Genomic DNA, 22,747 nt, shown 5'->3' with positions numbered 1-22,747 from the left:
ACACATTCATGCAGTGTCCTTTTCTGTCAAACATTGCTCAGTAGGCTTCTTTTGGACTGTAAAATTCTTAGTAATTCTCTAAGAGCTGTAGACAGAAAAAGAAAACACTTTAGCTTCTGTGTACTCTTTTCAAATGCTTTCGGTCCCACAGTCTCGTGTTATTTAGGCTAAATACAGGCTGTTGATTTGGTTGTTTGAAGACTCCTGAAACAGTTTGTCAATAATTTGAGCTACCGGTATTTGCAGATTTGGGCCTTCCCAAATCTGCAGAATTTTTTTTTGTTTAATTTTTCTTACCTGATAGCCACATCTGAGCATGTTGCATATTTTGGCATAAAACTGTTTTGGACCTTTATTTTGGCTTTCTTGTTTGCTAAGGGCTTGCCAGATAACTGATAATGCAAATGCATATTAGATAAGATTAGAGATATGGTAAAGCTCAAGGGTATAAATTTGTGTTTACTTCCTCACAAATATTAAAATGTTCTTTTTTCTTGCTGCCCTCTGGCTGAGCTGTTTTTAGTTATTACAGCTCTGTTAGCCAGTTTTATGATATTTTGCTCCATTACTTAAAATCATAACAAAATACATGACATGTTTGCATTGCAATAGAAACTAAGCTCTCATGCAATTACAGGTTAAGCTAGTCCATTTTAGCACCTCTTCCAGCAATGTAGATGTGCAAAATCTAAACCTTTTTGGCCATCGTGTGTTGTCTATTATGTCTGAACTAATGCAAAAAGACCAGGTGAAGAAACTCTGCGTGCTAATTTAAAATAACTATTGAATCTCACAGCATTTTAATAGGGTCCTTGTATGTTGACTGAGAGAGCCTAATGTTACGTCTTTGGGCTGTAAGATGCTGAAGGACCTTTGATACCCTAAGGAAAGCAGACTAATATGATCACATCTATGCATATGTATTTATTTTTCCACTCCTCTAGGTCATCAATCTCCCCCTTAAATCCTGAATGCTATGGGCAGTTTCAACTAAATTTGACAGAAGGACCACGTTCTCAGACTAATTTTCTAACAGTTTCATACAAATGTTTAGGCAAAGACAGATATTTTGTTAATTCCCTATAGAAAAATAAACTTCAACATAAGCTCAAGCCTCATTAGACAGCAGGGTATCCAAACAGGAGCTCATCTAGGAGACACTAATCCATGCGATCAATGGCTAAAGCCTTGTGCTACTGCTCACAAAACTCATCAGCTTTTTTTTTTTTAAATCTAACAGCTAATTCAGGTATCTGACAATTCAGGATCACTGGCAATTAGAGCAGTAACTTAAGGCATGAGAGCTTGAAGATCAAATGTTCTTATTGTCCCAGATTAGTGCTTGATTTGAGCAATGCTGCAGCTTCTTGTTTCTCAGTTCTCTCTGTGTCAAATGAGAGCAGCTGCACCACCCTGTCTCTAAAAGGTGTGGAAAAGATAAATCCATCTAATGCTAAGGTAGGCTGAAGTATTAGAGTGATGCTGCCAAAGACAGATGTATGAGATATGAGAAGTTTGGTTAACCTCAGCGCTGCGCTACGGAGAAGCACGTGCCGGTGAGCTGCCTGGAGATCTGTGCAGGGTTAAGGAGCTCTGTGAGACACCTGGCTTTCAGACGTTCTGAGATCCGTATCTTCAACTAACCTGAAAAAAAATGTTGGGTTCGGTATTGCGTCTATTTTGCAGATCAAACCATAAAGAAAATCATCAGTCGTATCTGAGTGAAACACAGCATTATTTCATCAGTTCATTGTACTGAACTGATGATCAAGCATCCCTCTTTTTATGACTTTTCTCTTACATTTCTTCGACCTGGTATCGAACTTATTCTCACCCATAAACTCCATGTACATGTACAGATAGTACATGGCATAGCAGCTGGGGGGCACCCCTGGGTGCTCTGGAAAAGGCAGATGGGGGTGGTGAGGGCACGGCACTTGCCTTCTGATTTTCTAACACTGGTGTGAAGTCCCACGTAAATCTTCATCTGATGAATGCCTTCATGTTTGCATTGACATACTTGCTCCTTCTCCACTTCACAGGAGCTTATTTCTTCTATTTCTCCAGCTGTTTACTAGTTGCATTTTAATCTTCTAGGGATTTTTCTGTGAATTAAAGCAGTAGACAGCGACTAGAAATGATAAAGTTTATTTTGCTTTGCTTTTCACACTATAACCTGTTGGTTACAGCATTAATTCTGCAGATATTTAATTACAGGACACAAAGATGGAAATTCAACTTCTTTTCCCATTTGTGTCCATGGATTTCTCCTATATCGCTGTTAATGAATTCCAAAATAACACCTTGTGGATGACAATTAATATTCGAAGGGCAGGCCATCTTGTACTGAGGTCAGCTCCCACTACATGGCACTGCTTACCAAGGGAGGCTTTTGGATGTGGAGCAATGTGAAGTGGCAATCTTCCAGCTGTGTTCATAGCTTTGGGAAAAAACCAAACACCAAACAGCTGCAGAAGCTGGCAGAAGCCATTGTGAAATAACACTGTTAAAATTGTGGAGGAATGAAATCCTGAGTTTAATGTAATGTAACAAAAAATAAAAGAAAAGTGACAGGGATATGCATGAATAACATTAGTCTAGAGAAAATTCTGTTTTCAGTACTGATTACTTGCATTTTGGGGCAGTGGTTTTTATTCAGTTTATTTTTTTCATAAGTGAAAATGTGAAATATTTATATCTGTTGTCAAAGGTATAATGTAGAAATTCTGAATGCAGTAATCTTGAGGATCAAATAAATGACAGTTAACATATATCTGAGTCACCTGGAATAACCCACAAGGGACAATATAAAATAGGTTCCACCAATTTTGCTTTCAAGTCCTTAAGTATGACAGCAATTTGCTCTCGTACCAGAAGAATCTCTTTCTCTCTCTTCAGTATGTATTAGACATACAGTATTTACATGAGTTAATGTTTTCTTCCGATAGCAGGAAAACCAAAGCAGTCCAAAATACCTGCCCCCATTTCTGACCCTACCATTCTCCATCGAAAATGAAACCTTCTGTGAACTTCAATCTGAACCAAATTAAAAGATTACTGGAAATTAATGTTACAATTTCAAGGGCTTCAGAGCTATACCTCTTCTTGTTGTATAAGTCACACTACAATTAAGAAAAAAGTGGAGTTATGAAAATTTAGACCATTTACCTTAGAGGAAATGCTTTTTACATCTTTATTCCATTGCACATATATGGCTGTAGGATGGGCAATAAGGGCCTGAACTCCCTGAGAAGTAAAAATAAAATACATTGTGGAAATGAGTTTTCTCTCTGTAACTGGGAATACATTAGCAGAAGAGAAATTAATTTCTTGGAAGGAAAGGATATGAGTAAGGAGCTGAAAATGAAGCAGTGAAAGTTAACATCAGAAATTCTGACCACTTCAGGTCCTGTACAGGCATTCATGTGGGGAAATTCATCTGAACCTGAGCAACAACCTTTTCTGAGGTTTTTGGCTTGCTAAGAACAACAGTCAAGGGAAAGACCCAGGCATGACCTCATGGCTATCATGCAAAGCAAGGCATGTTTTCTGAGGTCATGTTGCATGTATTGCGTGGCTCTCACCAGCCACCACTGTTAACTGTAGAGACAAAATTTGGCTTGTACTGCTGGGTTGCATACTATGTCAAGATGCATCAAGATGTGTGGGAATCTGGGATGGCTGAAGATTTCAGAACCAGGTATCAGTGAGGCTATGATGTGATCATTGTCACTGATGAAGTAGGATTCAGCATTTTCAAGCCCAAATACATAATGTTAAGCTATCGCAGTCAACATACAAGGACCCTATTAAATACGGCATGTATAAATACCCCAGCAGAACCCTTTCTCCAGGATGCCAATTTATTGATGTTTCCACCTAGTTAGCAAATTAAATTTGGGAAGAGAGGCTTGAAAGTATTGGCCAGCATTTGTTATCTTTAGTGTAGAGCAATAACCATGTATGCTTGGGCTTTAAAGCCTTTTTTTTTTTTTTCATTTTCTCTTTTTGTGACACTGAAAAATTGTTTCTTGTTTAAATATGCAAAAGATTCTGAGTCCTAAATGTCTGCGCATTGCAGTCAGCTGCAAACAGCACAGCTGAAGCATCTGTTACCTTTGGAGAGAGCCCCTATGCCACTGAGTTCTGCATCAAGAATGCCCTTGTACCTGCCAACCAAGGTGACGTCTTAACACTTTAGATGCCTGCTGCACTTTGTTGGAGCTGCAAACAACAGGAGATGTACCATGAGGATAATAAAATGCATCCTGAATCTGTCCTTATTCAGTAAGATATCCCTTATCTGAGCAAATTTCTGTATAGCAGTAGAGCAAAAAATGCTGGAGCAGAATCTGGGTCATGACAAGACTCTGAAAGTGAGACCTGTGGCTTATCTGTCAGGGTCTGAAATGCATCCAAGTCCTGCTGGTTTATTTGGAATGAAGTCACCCTTTAAGGGGGAGATCTGTTCTTAGAAGAAGACCATCTCTACCACTGCACGTTGTCCCTCCTTAAATCAAATCATACCCTGCAGTGATATAAGAGTAAAATAGGAATTTGAGATAGGGTATGCAATCTGGCACTGTTTTGTTGGTTTGTTTTGTTTTCTAGTAATTTTGCAATGTTATTTTGCAACACATAGTATTTCTGATCTTCCTGAAACCTGCTTGAGGTTCAGCTTATGAAATATAGTGTAGTTACTGGTAGGATTTTCTAAGAACACCTCATGAGCAGTGCATATCTGATAAATTCATTGTTGCATGCATTTTATGCTGTTAATGGAGCAGTTAGCAGAGCAGGGGATGGGTCCCACCTATCTCCTATCCACATGATGGTCTTATGGGCAGTTTCTGTGCAGCTTACCTATCCTCATGCCACGTGAAGCAAAGCATCCAGGTAAGGAGTCACGCAGGGATAGGAATACCACTTTTTGCAGGAGATGGTAGCATTCTTACATCGTGGTTCATGAGGACTTTGAGTTAGAGTTTGTAATGGCAGAGTATTCTTGATACAGCAACTAGTAATAATATTAGCACATAAAATGTTAGGAAAGGAAAAAAAAAGAGGAAGCTTTGGGAAGGATAAAGAGGGAACTGTATGTCTAATACATCTGTAGCTAGAACTGGTCTCAAATACGTGTTCCATGCCAGCCCAAACATTTTATACAGCATGTTACCCTTCCAAAACACCATCTCTACTTTTGGGGATCCTATCCAACAGCAATGTGGAAAAAAAAAAAAAAAATTAAAAAGCAGGAGTGTTCAGGGTTGGTTTCTAACAGGGAAGATTTACTGGGGTGTAAGAAGGCTATAGCTGGCCCACTGTTAATATATAGCATTGCTGAATATCCTGCCCAGTCCATGATGTGGACTGGAGATTTCATCGAGCATTGCTGGTTCCTATCTCTGCTCTCCTTCCGTGTAGCTGCTGCTCTGAACTCCTCAGAAAATGGATTTAGATTGGTGGGTCTGGATTTTTTTATAGTGTGTAAGAAGAAATCCCACTTCATGTCACACCTCATCTAAGATGTTTTAGAGTTCAACTCTTGTGATTAAAGAAAGGAATTGGGTGTGATTGTGTTTCCATATCTCTCAAGCTCCTGTGAAAATGTCAATTATTGCTGTCTGCCTATTGTGTTTTTATTGTGGCTAATATATGCTGATAGCGAGTCTGGGCATGTGCTTCTCTTATGGCATATATGAAAGCAACATGTTTTTATTGTTCCTTTGAAATATCAGGAATGGGGAACTGACGTCCAAAATTGTACTCCATCACCTGTTCACTGCTTGTTCTTGAGTGGGGCACGTTTGCACTGCATTCAAATCACAAGGCATGACCCTAGTTCAGAGCTGCGTGTTCTCAGATTCTGAAAATACAGGTTATAAGTTTAAAGGCAAAGGCCAAATCTTGCCTTATAAGTCATTATTTGTCAATATACATTAGTTGAGAAGTTGACACCTCTACTTTAACAAGATAAATACTATACAACAGGTAATGTGGCTTCTTACATTTGGTGATATCTAGGGCATCTTTAAAAAGATATAATTTTTAAGTTTACAAATGCCCAAGACGGAAATGTTGCATGTGGCTAAATTGCTATGAATCACAAACGTACCAAATACCGTCTGCTGCATCAGTGGAGGGAAATGTGTTGGTGGAACTGATCACCCCTTTGGCAATGATTTGTCTACCCAGAACTTAGTTATTGACTGTCATGATATAACTGCATATCATCAGATATTATGTTTTCTGAGAATTACATTTAAATGTTGCTGTTAAAAAGAGCTCTTGCCAGATATTTAAATACTGGTGATCAGCCATGATTAAATCATGGGCCCAATAACAGTGCAATGCTTCCGCTGGCCTATAAAATCTGGGGTGCTTAAGGTGGAAAAACAATGCCCAGACAACAGTTTCCAAGAAGTAGGGTGTGGATGGGATTTGTTAGTGCAATATCTACAGCTGCACAAGTCATCTTGGGCTCTCTTTTTTGTTTCTAGCAAGAAACAAATACTGACACTACAAGCCTCTCTCCATACCATGTTTTTCACCCAGATAACTTAGACCATAAATATTGACCAACACTGAGTGTCCAAAACATGAACTGGCTGCAAGAGGAGTGTCTGCTGATGCTTCTCAGCAGCATGGCATTGGTGCAGTCCTAAATACAGAGATAAGGTACCCATCATTAGGCAGACAATCATAGGAAAAGGAACACTATTTTATTAGATCACCTAATAAAAGTAGCATTTACTATCATTCTCCGTCGTATAAACCCAGACTGAAGGATTACAGTGGTTAATAACTTTATACGGGAAAATTTTGGAATTTTCTATTATGTAGAAACCTCAGTTGTTTCAATATCTTTTGTCATCCTGCAGGAATATGTTCATATATCTAGACTTCTTTTTTTCATTTTTTTTTTTTTTCCCCACAGAGCAGATTGCATCACCTTTTAAAATTTTGGTTCCAAAATAGTGAAATATTTCACACTGACATCTTTAAGCAGAGTAGAAACTTTCCTTACCCCTGAATTGGATTACTGGAACGACACCTCAGTTCCTCAGCTGATCAATGCAACATTTTATATCGTATTTTGTATTTGTATCAATGTTAAATGGCTGTGAATGTGGCCAACACATGGGAAAACACAGTTACATCATACACTTCACAGTCATAACTTGGGACATCAGAGGAACAAGGCAGCTCATGCACCATGGCTCTGCCAGCAATCTCCTTCCAGCCACTGCTGTACTTTCCTCCCAGGCAGTGTCCATAGCCCATATGACACACCATTCAGTCTGCTCCCTTCTTTCCTTCATGAATATGTACTTTATTCCCCTCCTTGAGTTTTTACAGTGAAATAGTGGCAAAACCCCCCAGAGACAGGAAGGAGAAAGAAGGGTTTGTTGAGAAAGTTACTGTAGGCACAGTCTTTTGTGCAAAGATTTGATTCCTTGTGGGATTTGAGTGGGTTTTTTGGTTGTGTTTTTCTTTTCCCCCTCCACTTTGGCACAATATCTAGCCCAATGTCTCTTAGCACTGAAAGGAGGAGGGAAATTGAGAATGAGCTTGAGGACTTACCATTACCACTGTTGTAATGAGCTCTGCCTCTCTTCTTCAGTATTCTCCCCAGTCCCAAAGCCCCTTTGGGGAATATTAGAGTGAGAGCTGTAGCACGACGCACTTGCTGGAGCCGCCTGTGGGGAGGAGTGAAAGGGAGGAATGTGTGTGCTAGTTGAGGGCAAATAGCTTTAATTTAATTAGTAGATTAATTAAAGCTTTCTCCCTTGGGTAGGGTATATGTGTGTGTGTGTAGAAAGTGTTTCTGCAGCCTCGTGTAGCTGTTCATCACGCATTTCTGTTCCAAGTGTGACTCAGATGGGGTTTCTATTGAACTTGCTGGGAGCTTGCACAAAACAAATTTCCTGCCTAAGATCTTTTCTCTTCAGGGTTTTGTTTAAATGTAATGAAGTATAAATGGGCAAATAATAACGAGTAATAACAAGAACTTGCCTTGGCAAATGAATGTGGCATCCAGCAGCACGGCAAATGCAGAACTCTTAAAAGCTTCTCTGTTTCCCAACGTCCCCACAATGAGAGAAGTCTTACGTTAGCACAGATTCCCTCAGCCTTTGCTCAGTGAAACTCATCAAGAGTTTTTTTCAGTGTGATAAACCATTCAAGGATATTTGGTAGCCTTGACTCTGCACACTTTACATATGTCCTGAGGAAAGCAGATTGAGGCCAGCAGTGTCCTGGGCTGTATTGACAAGACCACAGCCAGTAGATCCAGGGAAGTAATTACACCCCTCTACTCAGCACTTACTGGACCTCTTCTAGAATATTACATGCAGTTTTAGGCTCCTCAACATACTAAAGATGTCAATCAACTGGAGCAAGTTCAGAGGAGGGCCACCAAAATGACCTGTGAGAAGAGGATGAGGAAAATGGGCTTGTTTAGCTGGTGGAAGGTGAGAGGCTTTTGGGGCAACCTAGTAGCAGCCTTACAGCATCTACGAAGAGATCATCAAGAAGAAAGAGCCAGGCTCTCCATCACGGCACATGGCAGGAGAACAGTGGACTATGGGCATAAGTTGAAACAAGGAAGGTTCATACTGGATATATAAAGATGCCTTTTTACCCTGAGGATACTTAAGCATTGGAGTAAGATGCACAGAGACATTGTGTAGTCTCCATTCTTGGAAGTTTCCAAAACCCAGATGGAAGAACCTGAGAAACCTGGCCTGATCCCATTGCTGACCCTGCTTTGAGCGAACTGGAGACTTTTGGAGGTCCATCCCAACCTGAATTATCCTGTGATTCCATAATTCTACCTGAAAGACACATGTCATAGATAGTTGCCATGGTCTTGCAGCCACCAGAGACGAGGATGTCTGGATGAAGGCAAAGCTGTATGAGGGACTGAAGCTCTAAACACAAAATCTGTAGACCAGTAAAAAAAGGTTAAGACATCTTTAGACTATCTTTTATATTGTATTGGTTTTGGATTGCTCTGACACCTGATACAGCCTTCCAGGGCTACTTTAAACAGGGAACTGTATTACTACTGCTGCCTGAAGAGTGAAAAAAAGGCGTGTCTTTCCCAAAAATCCTCTGGAGGTCATAGGAGAGGGGAACAAGCCTCTCCATCTGTTGCTATTGCTCTCAGAAAAGGCAGCTCTAAGTATGGGGCAACTCTAAGGATGATGGTCAAGGACCTTCTTAGGGATCAGCTGGAAGTAACGTAACCCCCTATTCAGAGTTTAGGTGGGAATTTTAGGCTTCAGAGTAGATCAGTCTTTTTGCCAAGACAGGGGACAGATTTAACAGAGAAAATCTGGGAGATGGACAAGCAAAATAATTGTCACCTACAAGCTTACCCCATTGGATCAGCAGTTCCCTAGATCAGATGAACAGTGTGTCCCGGAATGGTCAGAAATTAGAGTTCCTCTTTCAGTTCCTTCATTGCAGGTGTTCAGCTGAATCTGAACACCATATCCCCAAATTCTGTAGATATAAATCCTCATTCCTCAGCCAAACACAATGTGTTAATAAAGGTAGATCCTACCCTCCAATTTCCCATCCAGTCATTTCCACTTATTAATTAATGTGCCGAATCCATATAAAATATAGTCACCTGAGGCTCTGACCACACAGCCCAGAGGAATACAATACTCATTATTTATCCTCCTTTGACAATTACAAAATCCACCAATTAACATATGCATTACTTGCCTGCAACCCCTGTTCAATGAATTTTTGCTTGCTGAGATAGTCACTTACCGAGGTTTGGCTAAAGCTTGGATCTACACTGGGTTGCTCTGGTGCCAACGGCTCATCCATGTTCAAGGACTGCTGTGCCACAGCCTGTGTCAAGAATTGGAGAGTCTTTGGAAGCAATTGGTGGTGAACTCTGCAAGTCCTGCACCTCACTGTCCTATAGTGAGGCCACACAACCCAATTTTGCTCAAAACTAAAAGCTCTTGGAGGGGTGAGAATCTTCCCATGAAGTTTCAGTCAGATTTGTAGGGGGTTAGGCCCTGATTTGGACACTTAAATCCCATTTCTCTTGAATACTTTTGAAAATAAGTGGGAATTGCGATGTTGAGACTGTTAACTTTTCAGGCTTAGGTTGACCTCTGAGGAATGAAGGAGGAAGATATCTAGCATGTGTTTTTGGGAGTTGTACTTCAAGGAGTTTTATCTTTGGAGGAGAAAGTCTCAGGAACAATGGGAGAAAGCCATTTTATGTAATACAATCAGCAAACAGAAAGGGCTATTGAACCTTGAGTTTCACCTCAAGGACGTGGCTTAATGGGCATGGTGGTGGTTTTTTTTGGTTGATGGTTGGACTTGATGATCTTACAGGTCTTTTCCAACCGTAGTGATTCTGTGATTCTGTGACATTATGTCTAGCAAGATTTTTAAACACTTTTCCGATGAGCGGTTGCATCCTGCCAGTACAAGGCTTCGAAAAACTTCGCATGGTATTGCCTGCTATTAGAGATAGGATAAAGGTATACTTTGGTTTAACTCAAGATGTCAGTTCCTAGGGAAGTCATCAATTATACTGAGAATGCCTCACCATGCTCAAAGAGATGTTTTTCAACTGATCTCCAAGATAAAAAGCCAGTTAAGGCAAACTCAAAAACAGGTTTACCCCATGATGCATAACAAGTTTTGTCCAGAGTTACCACTTCAGAAGGTATCCATTGAGTAAAGGGAACTGTTGATTATGCTGCTGCTGTTTTCTAATCTGCAGGGAGACATGCCTCTCTCCAGGAATCATCAGTGTTAGAAGGTAACCATATCTTAAATTCATGTAAGCCAACATCTGAAAGGGATCAATACCTTTTTTTGGCAATGTGCTCTGTTTGTGGGGTTTTTTTTTCTGCACAATTTGCTTGAAGCATGGTGTCAAAACTATGCTGCAGATTGTACAATTGTGCCTTGGTTTGAATAAGTTTCTAAGCGCTTTACCCTTTCACTTAGTCTGAAGTGTTTTGAAATTACAGTAGTTCGGGTGCCATTTACACAGGCAGACAAAAACGCAATCAAGTAACAATGTAAGGCCTTTCTGGAGACAACAATTTGTTCTACTGCCAAGCCAGTGTTGTGGGTACCAGTAATGATGTAAAACAGTTCTGAAAAAATCCAGATAATCAGAACTCCTTCCCAAACACCTATTTTTAACACAATGCTTTGCAAACCTTGGCCCTGGTTTGACCAGTTGAATCATTGCTTGATAAGAACAGGGATTAAATCTAGTAATGTTGTTTGTTCCATGTTCCATAGACATGTTACTTTCCATGACAAAGTAAGCTTCTTTCAGCAATGCTCACATAATAATTTTTAAGCTAACTTTTTAAAATTGAAAGTCATAATAGAATTAGTAAAAAGTGTAATTCAGTATGAAGTGAGTGATCTAATATACAGAGTGGATTAAACTCCTCTCTTGCATTGCTTTAGAGACAACACTCAAACAAAAGGTGAATCAGATTCTATTTCATCTCTGTGTTGATGTAAAATACTGTCCCTGAGGGATTTAATGAAGGGGGATTTTGTTGTTGCTTCTTTGCTTTTTCTTATCTGTATTTCTTTACCCCTCTCCTTATTGTCATGGTGTTTGATATGACATATCCTGAATGGGGTGGAAATATTCTCATTCACTTTGCAAAAAAAGAATCAGGGCTTTACAGGCATAATACAGAAATGCAGAAGAGGAAAGAACAGCTAATAGTACTAAATTGCTATATATGTGATCAGGTCTTTGTAGAAATGACAATGCCAAGCGAATTGCAGAGTTTGCTATCACATCTTTACTATGACTTCAAAGCATTTTTTCTTATCCCGGAGTTTCTTAAGAATATTGGTGACTTTTCTCACTTCTGTAGATCCACTGAATTAACTTGTGTAGTGAAATCATGTTTTAAAGCAATTGCAAATATTCTTACAGAGGGTAAAATGAGCAGAACAGTATTTTTTGAATGACTGTATGTAGTCAAAGACAGTTCAGGTTTCTTGGCTAGACTGTTCTGCACTGTTGGCCCACAGGATGATTAGTTTGGATAACAGTGAGATCTCTTTCAATGCCCAGCTTTGATGTATTAAAAAATTTCCAAATCCTTCCAGCCACCCAACCTCCTCTCCCATGCACAAGTCTTTATCAGTGCCTATGAACATGGCACAAGGACAATGTCCCATTCATAGAGAATGTCCTGTTTTTCCCCTGAGAATCCACTTGATATAACTGAGGAAATTATTCAAGTGCCAAAACATAAATGTCTTTTCCCATTAGAGGTAACCTACAGTGTCCAAAATATCCTGACACAGGGCAAACATAAAGGCTTACGCAGCCAGCAGCAGCTGGAGGGCACGTGAGATACTGTAAGGCACATCAAATGGTCTAGACATCTGTGCTTACACTTCTGACCTGCTCACATTGGGTATAGCTGTATGTTAGTGTCATATACACAGCGCACAAGTCCGGACAGCTACCTAAACATGGTGTTCAGTTTAGGTTCATATCCCTTCATATCCCATATCCTAGTAGAAGTGGTTAGGGAGCATCTTCTTAGTGCGGTCCAGTCCTGCTCTCCCAGCTGCCTACTCACAGCCTTGCTTTGTGCTGTGTTGCCTTTCTAGTATAGAAATCTTGGGGAAAGGAAAAAGTTGCTCTTGAAATTGCCTTCACCTACCTTGCTTCCAGCGTTTGATATACTTGAACCAAAACAAGAAGAAAGAGAGCTTATTTAAATTACCATCTGGAATAACCCGGCCACAAGTATTTATTTCCATGAGCAGGGAAGTGTATGGTACCCTTCTGATCTGTACAACTTCTTCCATGTGGTTCCTTCCCTGGAGCATCCGTATGTTTTAGCAATGCCTTGCTTAAACACATGACTCTAAAATTTGATAACCTGATATACACATACAGCTAGGGCAGGTCCAGAAGCAGTACAGATGTGTTCACCTGGATCTCTGCTCAGGTTTATGTATTAACAATGGTTTTCTTAATGGAACAGTTCACCATAAAGCAGCATCTTGAAAGTATGTGTGAGAATATATGTAGGTTGTAACATAATAAAATGATTGTTATTAATATTACCATAATGTCAAGGGAACAACAAAGAGTTAAGTACTACAAGTTAAGCACAGCACATGCCTCTTTATCTCTGCAGTGGCCACCTTAATAAAAATAAATGAAGAAAAATGAAAGCTCTCAATTTGTTGCACATCTATAGTGTCTTAGCTAGCTGCCTTTGTCTTTTTGTGTTCTCTCAGAACTGAACAGACATTGATTGTATTTACTGGATTTGTATCTGTACAAATATATGCCTTTTCAAAATGGTGTGAGTCTAACTCCTTCACTCTTTTGAGAGTAATATTTTTTTTAAAAAGTGTGAATTTCATGCACTATCCACTTGGTTTCTTGATTTTTCTAGTATGTGTCAAAATATTCTTTAACTGCACATATCACTGATATCTTCTGGGAAACTGAAACCAGACTGTCTCTACTGAACTCAGGAAATTGCAGATGTCCTTAAGGCAAAAGAAATGAAATCAGGAGGCCATGAAGTTGAAGCTTACACTTCCATTTGAATTGTGCTCTGCTGTTCAGTTGTTTAAGACCGACTGGACAGACTAAAGGCTCTACCAGCACATAGTTAGGAGAGAAACATGAAACATGTGGATCCTTTCAGGAAAACATGGTAACATTAATGCATCTCTGCATCCAACAGAGAAACCTTCTGTTATAAACAATCCCAGCCTGGTTTTATTTTCTCAGATAAGGCATTGCTAGTCAGTGGAGATGTCAGTGAGCTGCTATTCTCTCCTCTGAGTTTACCATTTTCTCCCTTTCTTTGTTTTCTGTCTCAGTTTCCGTATTCCCCAATATTATTTTTTTTTAAGTCTATTGATGAAGAGTGCTACGTAACGGCATAAAGATGGTTGTAGGGAGTCACATCAAAATACCCTGCCAATAGTGAAAGCTTAAGGAAGGCTGCAGGGATGGGTGAAGCACATCGCTCTAGTGCTCTCTCTGTGCCCAGTAGTCTGCATTTCAAATAGCTCCTGAGCCAGACTTACTCAGATACAATTGACTAAATTTAGTCTGTTTAGTCAGATACATCTGACTACATGTGCCTATCTGCAAGGAAAACAATAAAATCTGAGCTTTTAACCTCAGGCTTTCTTTATAATCCATCAAGTCCTGGCTTTGATTTAGCTCTACTAAAGAAGACACCAAATATAGGAAGGATAAATCACACTCTTTTGTCCTTTGACTATAGATTGAATCTAGACCTTCTTCTCAAAGGTCTAGGGTTACCCCATAGGACATCAAAAGTTGGGCATGGTGGGTTTCTTAGTGTTCAGAATAATTTGATGGATTTTGCATACATACGTACATATATATATATGTTTAGAACTCCTGTAACATTTAACATCCACAATATCAAGCTGAAAAGAGTTCTGCGAGTTAACAATGTGTAAAATATTTCCATTTGTTTATTCATATCCTGCTTGTGTAATTATATTATATTATATTATATTATATTATTATTATTATTATTATCATTATCATTAAAAAATGACAGCTTTTCTAATTTACACATATTGAACAGTATAGAAAATGCCGTGTTCCTGTACTGAGACCACCCCTGGACACTCCTTTCAGACCTAGGCAACTGTGGAGAGTGAACCAGTACTAGCAGCCTGATTTCCTTGCTATTTCTCTTTTATCTTTTTAAAAGATATTCTAAGAACTTGAATGTCAGCCAATGCAATTTTCCCAATCTTTGGCGAGGTTTAGGGGCTGATGTAGCAAAAGCCCTTATGTTTTTAAGAAATCCCAGAGATAGGTGATAATATATATTTTCCAGGCCCTTGAGAGCCCTTAGAACAGAAGACTGTTTTGAAAAAACCCAAATCTGATATGGTTATGCCAGGTATATTCCACGGGGAAAATAGCTGAAATTTATTACGGGGATCTTGGAGATGAAACTGTAGTTCCTAAAAATCAGTTCCTAAAAATGGTGAGTAAAGCTAGTAAAGTAGAGGTTCATTAGAAAACCCTCTCAGTCTTTGAAATAGGGGTGGTGTCTTGTAACTATCACAATGTCAAAAGTGTGCAAATGGCTCCCTGCTTCCTAGCACACACAAAAGCACAACACAAGCACCACCAACCTACGGCTGCCTCGGGATTCACTGTAAGTGTGTATTGAGTGTGTGGTGGCAGTTCGATGCATTAGTCACCCAAACTGTTCACTCCATTCCCTCTGTTGGGATGTGAGGGAAGTAAAGTTGACCTCTGCAGATAGGGCTCCAAAAATAAACTTAAGCAGATTGAATTCAGTTACTGCTTTCCCTCTTTGCTTGTTCTTACTTAGCAGCTAAGGGAAAACAGACCACTTGGCCGGTACACTCTACTTCCTCTGTAGTTCTCCATCATCGAGAGTGAAGGAAATGGGATGGGAAATATGAAACAGCAAAATTGCTTGCAGAGAACCGGGGTGACCTATCCCATCTTAAACCAGTGCACTGATTTTCATGGTGCTTTCCACAGGGTGTGTTTGAACCTTAGCACTGCCCCTATAAAATGATCTAATGAAACCTGAGATTGTATTTCCCCTGCATTGATATCCCCTGGCCACTTTCTACAATAGGAATGAAATCTTGTATTGATTTCTGGGAATGTGTCCCGTTCTTATTTTGTTGCTGCTTTGGGATTGCCTGCGTTCTGTTGGCTGCAATGTTCCAGTTACAAGCTCATTTATCTTTTTTTTTTATTATTTATTTTTTTATCCCCCACTTTTTTCCTTGTAGTGGGCTGCCTTAGAGCTTTAAAAAAAAAAAAGAAAAAGAAAAGATTTGGATCAAGTCATCTTAGTTTAATTGGCATTGCATTCTCTTTTGGCAAGAAGGTTGCCTTGTATTCACTGGGAATAAAGGAAGAAGGAAACATTAAGGAATGGACAGAGTGAAAGACTGAGAGAAAGAGCTTTTAATTTGGTTTTGAGTCTTGAATGAGGTTAATGGATTGTGCAAGACTCATAAGAAACTGGTGGAAGATCAAACTGAGCCTCAACGGATTTCTGATTCCTCTTTAAATTCTTTCTCTACTTAGAGGTACCTTTGCTTCAGCCTTATATGAGGAAGGAGTACAATGAAACAAAGCAAACACATTAGAAATTACACTTTGACAGGGAGATCAACATGAAAACCCCAAACAATTTATGAACATTATAATTCCATAATTTGGCCTTAAGCTTTCGGGGCGGGGGGGGGGGGGGGAAGAAAAAAGAAAAAAAAGAAAAAAAAGAAAAAAAAGAAAAAAAAGAAAAAAGAAGGTTTTTGCAGTTTCATCTTCTACGGATGTTTTTATTTCTTTTCCTTTTTGGAATGGAACCTCAAAACTTACAGATGTTTCCTCATAAACTCACTAGCTATATTAAGTTTGTAATTGCTCTTTCTCCACTTTTCAGGTTACAGCAACCCATTCCAACTGCATCATTAAAAAGGAGCAAGAGACTTGTCTGGAGAAGATACGGAGGGCGGCTGCCCTGAACCCTCTCAATGACTCTTCTCCAGGTGGGTTTCAGCTTGGGATCGACTGCGTACATTGAACCGATGGTTTCTAAACCTTTCCTGTCATGTCTGCAGGGGTTTCCAGCAATGTCAATGCAAACATCTTACTGTAAGAGGTGCGGTCACTGCAGCTGAATGAGCTTAGAGAAATATTATAAGGACAAAAAATCAATCGATGGGGATGTACCAGAACACTTGCTAGTTATTATCAGAGGTCAGGAATTTGCCTCTGTACTTTAGGTGATGCAGTGACATATATCTACAAAATTAATCCAAGAACAAACCAAAAAAAAGGAAATAAAAAAGAAATAGTGTGGCTGGAAAGGCCTTGATAGTGTTTATGTCTTCTGCTAGTGCAGGTGGCAACAGCTATTGGGGACTGTTCTGTAACAGCTCGTTCCCCCTCATCAGCTCGGTAATAATTTGTGCCTCTCTCTCACATGATCTGAAGACCTTTACAGGCATTAACATTGCGATGACGGTAATCTTGATAAAGAATGCTTGTGCTGTTGCTGAGATAAGAAACTGAGGCAGCAAGCAAAGAATTTAATAGTTTAATATCCTGTCTCATCTCCCACTGACTGTAGCAGGAGCTGCCTATGGCCAGCATCAATGAGAGAAGGGCAAAGAATGACAAAGAAACTAATTGGAAATCAGGGTCTTTTTTACTGAGCCCTGTCCAAACTGCTTCTACTGTGACTAGAATTGGTAAAACTGCAGAGAAAAGCAGATAAAACACATTGCATGTGTGATAAAAGAGGGGCGATTTCTCTCCCCTTTTCCTTGCCATGTATTTTAGCCCAGAAACAAGGGAGGGCAGGATGCAGATCTCTGTGTTACCAGAACATCCTTTGAAGCAAGGCATTCCTGCATTTTAGCTCCTAGGAGTATTTCTATTAGTGTTCGCTATTCATTTCACACATAAGCTCATTTTTGTTCTGCTTCCCAGCTTTGGGCAAATGAACTGTGTGGTTTGGTGGAACTGAGGAAAGCATGGTCTTCAGGCAGCTCATTTCAGCCCCAGGGATGTGGTTTGGAGACCCTCTTTGTGCATTACAGAAGAGCTTCCCAATTCTTCCCTCGTCCAGAGTGGCATAAGCAAGGACAAAAGGGAAAAAACTGTTTCTCCCCCTCTGCCCCCAGAGCAATGTCAAAAGCTGACCATGAGCCCTACTTCTTAAGACTATGCAATGACTATTATTTGGATTCAAGAATTAATAGATTTTCCAAGGTCAAAAGAAACCATTTCACCAGCTAGTTTGTTCTTTATCACTCAAATCCAGAATAACCCTGTGCTGTTTGGTAGGTGGGGGACAGACTATTCAGACTGAACTCCTCCCCCCTGCCTGTTTCAAATTCAAAGAGCACAGCTCAGAGATACAGGTCCAGAGCCATTGGAAAGGCTTTTGCATCTCAATGTGATGAAAATGTGTCACCCACACAGGCAGGAAGGGACTGAATCCTTTCAAGCACTAGCTCAGCAGCAGAACCCAGCTGCTCTTTATTCTGTTCCCCCAGTATCTTTGGACTGAATCACTGTAAAGATTTTCCCAGGCTCATTGTACATCTTTTAGTTGTTCACCACATCCTGTGGCAACAAGTTCCATGTTTACGTGGCTTTGTGTAAAGAAGCCACATCCCCTTCAAAGACATTTATTTTCAAGTGAAGAATCCTGACATATTTCTTGTTTGAAAGCCATTTCATTCCTTGGATCCTGTTTGCTGCCCTTTCTCTCTACCTTTTTTAAATCATTGTAGACATGTTTTACATATATTTCATTTCACCTCTGGGACTATAGCATTCCACTCTATCCCCTTTAAGTCCTGACCTTCTAGACTCACCTTTCATTACATGGTACATTTTTCAAGCCAGATCCTGCCACCTTCGTTCCCAACAAAGCCTTATTTCCACAGTTAAAGGATGGGACATCAACAGAGCTCTACTACCTTCTTACTGTTTGCACGATGTCATTGAGATACTTCTTATTGTGTTTTGAATTACACCTTATTGCTGCCTGCTAACAAGAAATGTACAAAATAGGATACTCCACACATGGTGAATTGATGCTGCAGTATTTGGGAAAATACCACAAGTATCTGTTTTCTCTAAAAACACTTTTGCCCCTTGTCTGTTACTGGAATGGAGCACTATTCACCACAGTTGAACCTGGCTTTTAGGTTAAATTATTGTCGTCGTTTAACCCCATCCGGCAACTAAGCACCACACAGCCGCTCGTTCACAGCCCCCCTGCCCCACTGGGATGCTGCCAAAACCAGCACAGTTATCAAGCATTGCTGGAGGAGTTTCATTACGAAACTCCCTGAAGAAGTAGTCACTGCCCATAAATTAAGCAGTCATATTTGCAGTGTGTTGATTCCTCCCAATTTTCACCTGCTGCAGACAACTTATTTTTCACTTGGGAGAAGTGAAAATTGCCCAACATTTGGTTTTTGTTATTCATCTGTAGCAGTAAGACTTACTAATGATGGCAGGTAGTGGAGAAATATGTTTCCCTTCAAAGAAAGAGAAACATAGGAAAAAACTCCCTTGCTTGTCAGAAACAGCTGAAAGAAGGAAGAAATCCCTCCTGGCTGGTGAGTAAACGTCTGTTTATTTAAGAGCAAGGGGAAGCATAAAACTACCTCTTCCCTCTTTTGACTACTTCTGCATGCAAATTTCCATAGAACAATTCAATATATAAATTTTCTGAGGATTTATTCCTCCTCAGAGGGGCTGCAGTGTATAAAAGGGGACTGTGAGTTTTTAGAGTCTGTAGAAGCTTGGGCACATGTTCAAGTTAATGTGGCTTAAAAAAATCCTCCAAATCAGCTGAACTACAGTAACCTCTGTAAGGAAGGTAGCTCCATATTCTGTTGCAGGTGACATAAAGTCAAATAGTCACCTATAAAACTTGAATATGTGACATGAACAGTCTTTGGACCTGTATTTCTGCAGTATCTAGAACAATAATGTTACAGATCATGAATCCTACTCCAAGGTGCCCACATGGTGCAAAAAATAATAATGGCAATAGTAGGTTCTCAGCTCCTGTTTAGAGACCTTGTCTTCTGCACTGGTATTTCTCCTGCCTAAAAGTACTGCATGGAAAGCAATGTACTTTGAAGTCAAAAGAACATCTTATGGGTTCTTATATTTTGCAATAATTCAACTCTCCTGCCTTTGTTTTGCCCCCTTGCTGTGTTCAGCATCTGTGAACACAGACATGAACTAAATGCTTCCCCAGAGCTCCTCTGGGTGAGGTCCAACACAAGAACAACATTGATGTAGCAACTGCAACCACAGGTCTTGAAGAGCAAGGCTGGCACTATATTATGGAGAGCATCCAGCCCTGGTTTGTCAGTGCTCTGGTGTTTTCCCCTTTCCTTCCCCCTCTACCCTTCATGCCCAGATGTTATGCTCATTACTGTTTTATTCTTCACAGCACTGTTTTCCCTCCTTCTGCTGTTGTGTGATGCCTATAATGCTTCAGAGACAATGATTGCCTTTAGATTTTCTGTTCGGTTTTTGCCATGGGTGTTGTGATGGCTTCTTCCTCTTAAATGCTTTAAATTCTTCAGAAGTCTTTATATAAGGAGAAATAAGGAGCAAGTGCTGACCCTATATGTCCAACCCTGTTCAACCATTACCTACAGCCTGAATGAAAAAGAGATTTTGAAGAAAATGAAATCTCAGCAGGACTCAGAATCTTACTACTTTGCTCTGGAGACAGCATTGAAGTGATAAAGTGAAATAATGAAAGCCAAAGGCAAAACAGAAAAGAGAGAGGGGAATGATTACTTTATACTCAACTTCTCCAGGCAGTGGAGCCAGGCTATTTCTTACATTAGTGTTTCCAGTCTCCCTTGTTTGAGTTTTTGTCCCTCTTCTAGTGTAGAGCTCCCTCAGTTCCTGTTGGACCTTCTTCTAGCTGTCAGCAGTCCTCAAGGGACTTTCTGCCTGATAAGAACTGATAAAGCTCACTGCTGATCCATATGCACCCTTTTTCTTTTTTTTTTTTTCCAGACTCTGCTGACCTGTGCCCAACCCTGGGGCTAGGAAAGAATGGCACAGGAGTTACTCAGATGCTGAATGAGAGTTTCCTGGGTCATGTACACTTGGCATGATATTCATCTAATTAAATGTTGATGCCTGCAAATGCATCTACACTACAAATGAGCCAGTCACTTTGCTCATTTTGTAGCTCTGGATATCTAATAAGTAGAGCCTGAGGCATAATTCATTTCATCCTCAAAGTAGATTAGATGATGCCTTTTTTCCGCTACAGACATATATGGAAGTAAGAGTAACCATCTCAGCTACAAATATTTACACTGTAGATGTCTACATTTTATCAGACAAATCCTACCTTTAGCAAAAGGCTCTATTATACTGACTAGATCATGCTAGAGGTCTGGATATACCCCCAAAAAATCTGGACTGTGATTTTTATCACGGGATGTTTTGAATTGTAGGTGTCTTTTTCATGCCATCCATGTACTTAACTGTAGTGGATCTACTTAGACTCGTGTGAGCAAGTTTTGCAATCAATGCTTCCTTGAGTGGTGACCTCAAAAGACAGGCAGGTTTTCAGCAGCCTGCACATTCATGCTTGCCACATGCATTCACTGACAGAGAGAATCTCCCAGCTGTCTTCTCCTTCCTAGTGGGCTTGTATCTCACCTAGTTGTAACTCCAAAGGCCTTACATATTTCTTTGGCTTGATCTGGGATCTACTGACCAGTTGTATCTGATACTGTCCATGGGGGCACAGGACCACAGCCAGGAAATATGCCACTCAGAGAAATCCCATGATGGAAAGAGCCCTGATGATGAAGTGTAGAACCCTGCCAATCTAGGCAGGACAGATTTTTCCCAGCCTGTTACCTGTCTTGCTTTCCACTGTTGGAACTTGATATCTCAGACTTGTCCCCTGAATGTGGCTCTCTCTCATATGGTGGGGGAGTTCCTTGAGTGATCTGCAGATTTGGGCCTCTGATTTAATGTTTATAGTGCCTAAAATGCACTAATCTGGAATGAGCCAAGCTATGATAATAGTGAACACAGTGCAAGAATTTGAACAGGAATAGGAGTGATAAGGACTTATTGGTGATTACGTGGTTCATGACTCACTGTCAAGTAAATCTTTCACTTGTCCTAGTTAGCTAGTCCCACTCCTCCTGTCCTTCCTCTGAAAAGTATTGAAGGGCAGTAGCATTGCCAGGGAAGTAAATTCAAAAGAAGTAAGTATTTGCAGGGATGCAATGGCTACAATGATCTTTGTTAAAAGACTCTTATCATCAAGTTACCCTCTAAAACAACAGGAAAGAAACTGGTACGGGTGCCAAGGGGGTAGGACGTGGTAATTAGAAGGTAATGTTGGTAATGAAAGGAGAGAGTAGACTTTGAAAAGTTTTTCCATCTTCATATGATGATGGAGTGGGTTTTTTAGGTTTAGATTTTTATTGGGTGTCTCATCAGCCTCCTGTTCTTTCCGAGCCTTTAATTATCTGCTCTTATTTCCCCTGGCACAACTGGGAAGACATTACTTCATGTGTGTCTGTGTATGTGCGCGTGTGTCTCCGTTATTGATGCAGCTGTGCACAAGAGCAGTAGGACTAGGATTGTTCTTCTCACACTCAGTTTTTAAAAGCTATTGAATTCCTGGAGTTGGGAGGCTATAGCTAAGAATATGTCTCTACACCTAAATGTTTTCTTCTTGGCTCCTATTTGAGCCAGGATACTGACTTAGATAGGTTTAATCTGCCTGAATACATCTGTCTTAGGTCAAAGATGCTTTTTGGTGCTGATGGATTTATCCATGTGGCACTGCATAAAATGTCTTCTACTAACCTCATGTTAGAGATGGTAGAAACATGTAAGAATTTAAAGGTAGAAGATAGGGATCATGCGATACCAGAGTTAGGATCTGTGCTCCTTTCAGACATCTGTATTGCAGAGGTCTCTATCTGAACAAGACAACCTCAGTACCCAAGCTGTGATCAAGCTTTATTCTTTCTCAGGCAAATACGAGAAAAAGACCTTCACTGATCTCTGTTTTCTAAGCATTGACTCATTCTTCAGCTCTTTGCTGAATGTTTCTTTGTTTATCAACATGCTTTTTAGAAGTCTGTTCATCAGATACAATGGATGGAT

At 40.1% G+C, this 22,747-nt stretch overlaps 1 protein-coding gene across 1 annotated transcript in view; it reads left to right on the top strand.

Annotated features, from left to right (window-relative positions):
• Nucleotides 1–22,747, top strand: part of ADCYAP1R1 (ADCYAP receptor type I) — a 184,760-nt gene that overhangs the window by 86,003 nt on the left and 76,010 nt on the right. Inside the window, exons 2-3 of the mRNA XM_059818773.1 lie at nt 14,955–15,041; nt 16,491–16,596. Coding sequence (XP_059674756.1) covers nt 14,955–15,041; nt 16,491–16,596 — 193 coding nt within the window. The remainder of the gene's footprint in view (nt 1–14,954; nt 15,042–16,490; nt 16,597–22,747) is intronic.

The sequence above is a fragment of the Gavia stellata genome, chromosome 6 (genome assembly GCF_030936135.1).
Source record: "Gavia stellata isolate bGavSte3 chromosome 6, bGavSte3.hap2, whole genome shotgun sequence".
NCBI lineage: Eukaryota > Metazoa > Chordata > Aves > Gaviiformes > Gaviidae > Gavia > Gavia stellata.
Note: the sequence above shows the minus strand (reverse complement) of the source record. Positions and strands in the feature narration are given on the sequence as shown.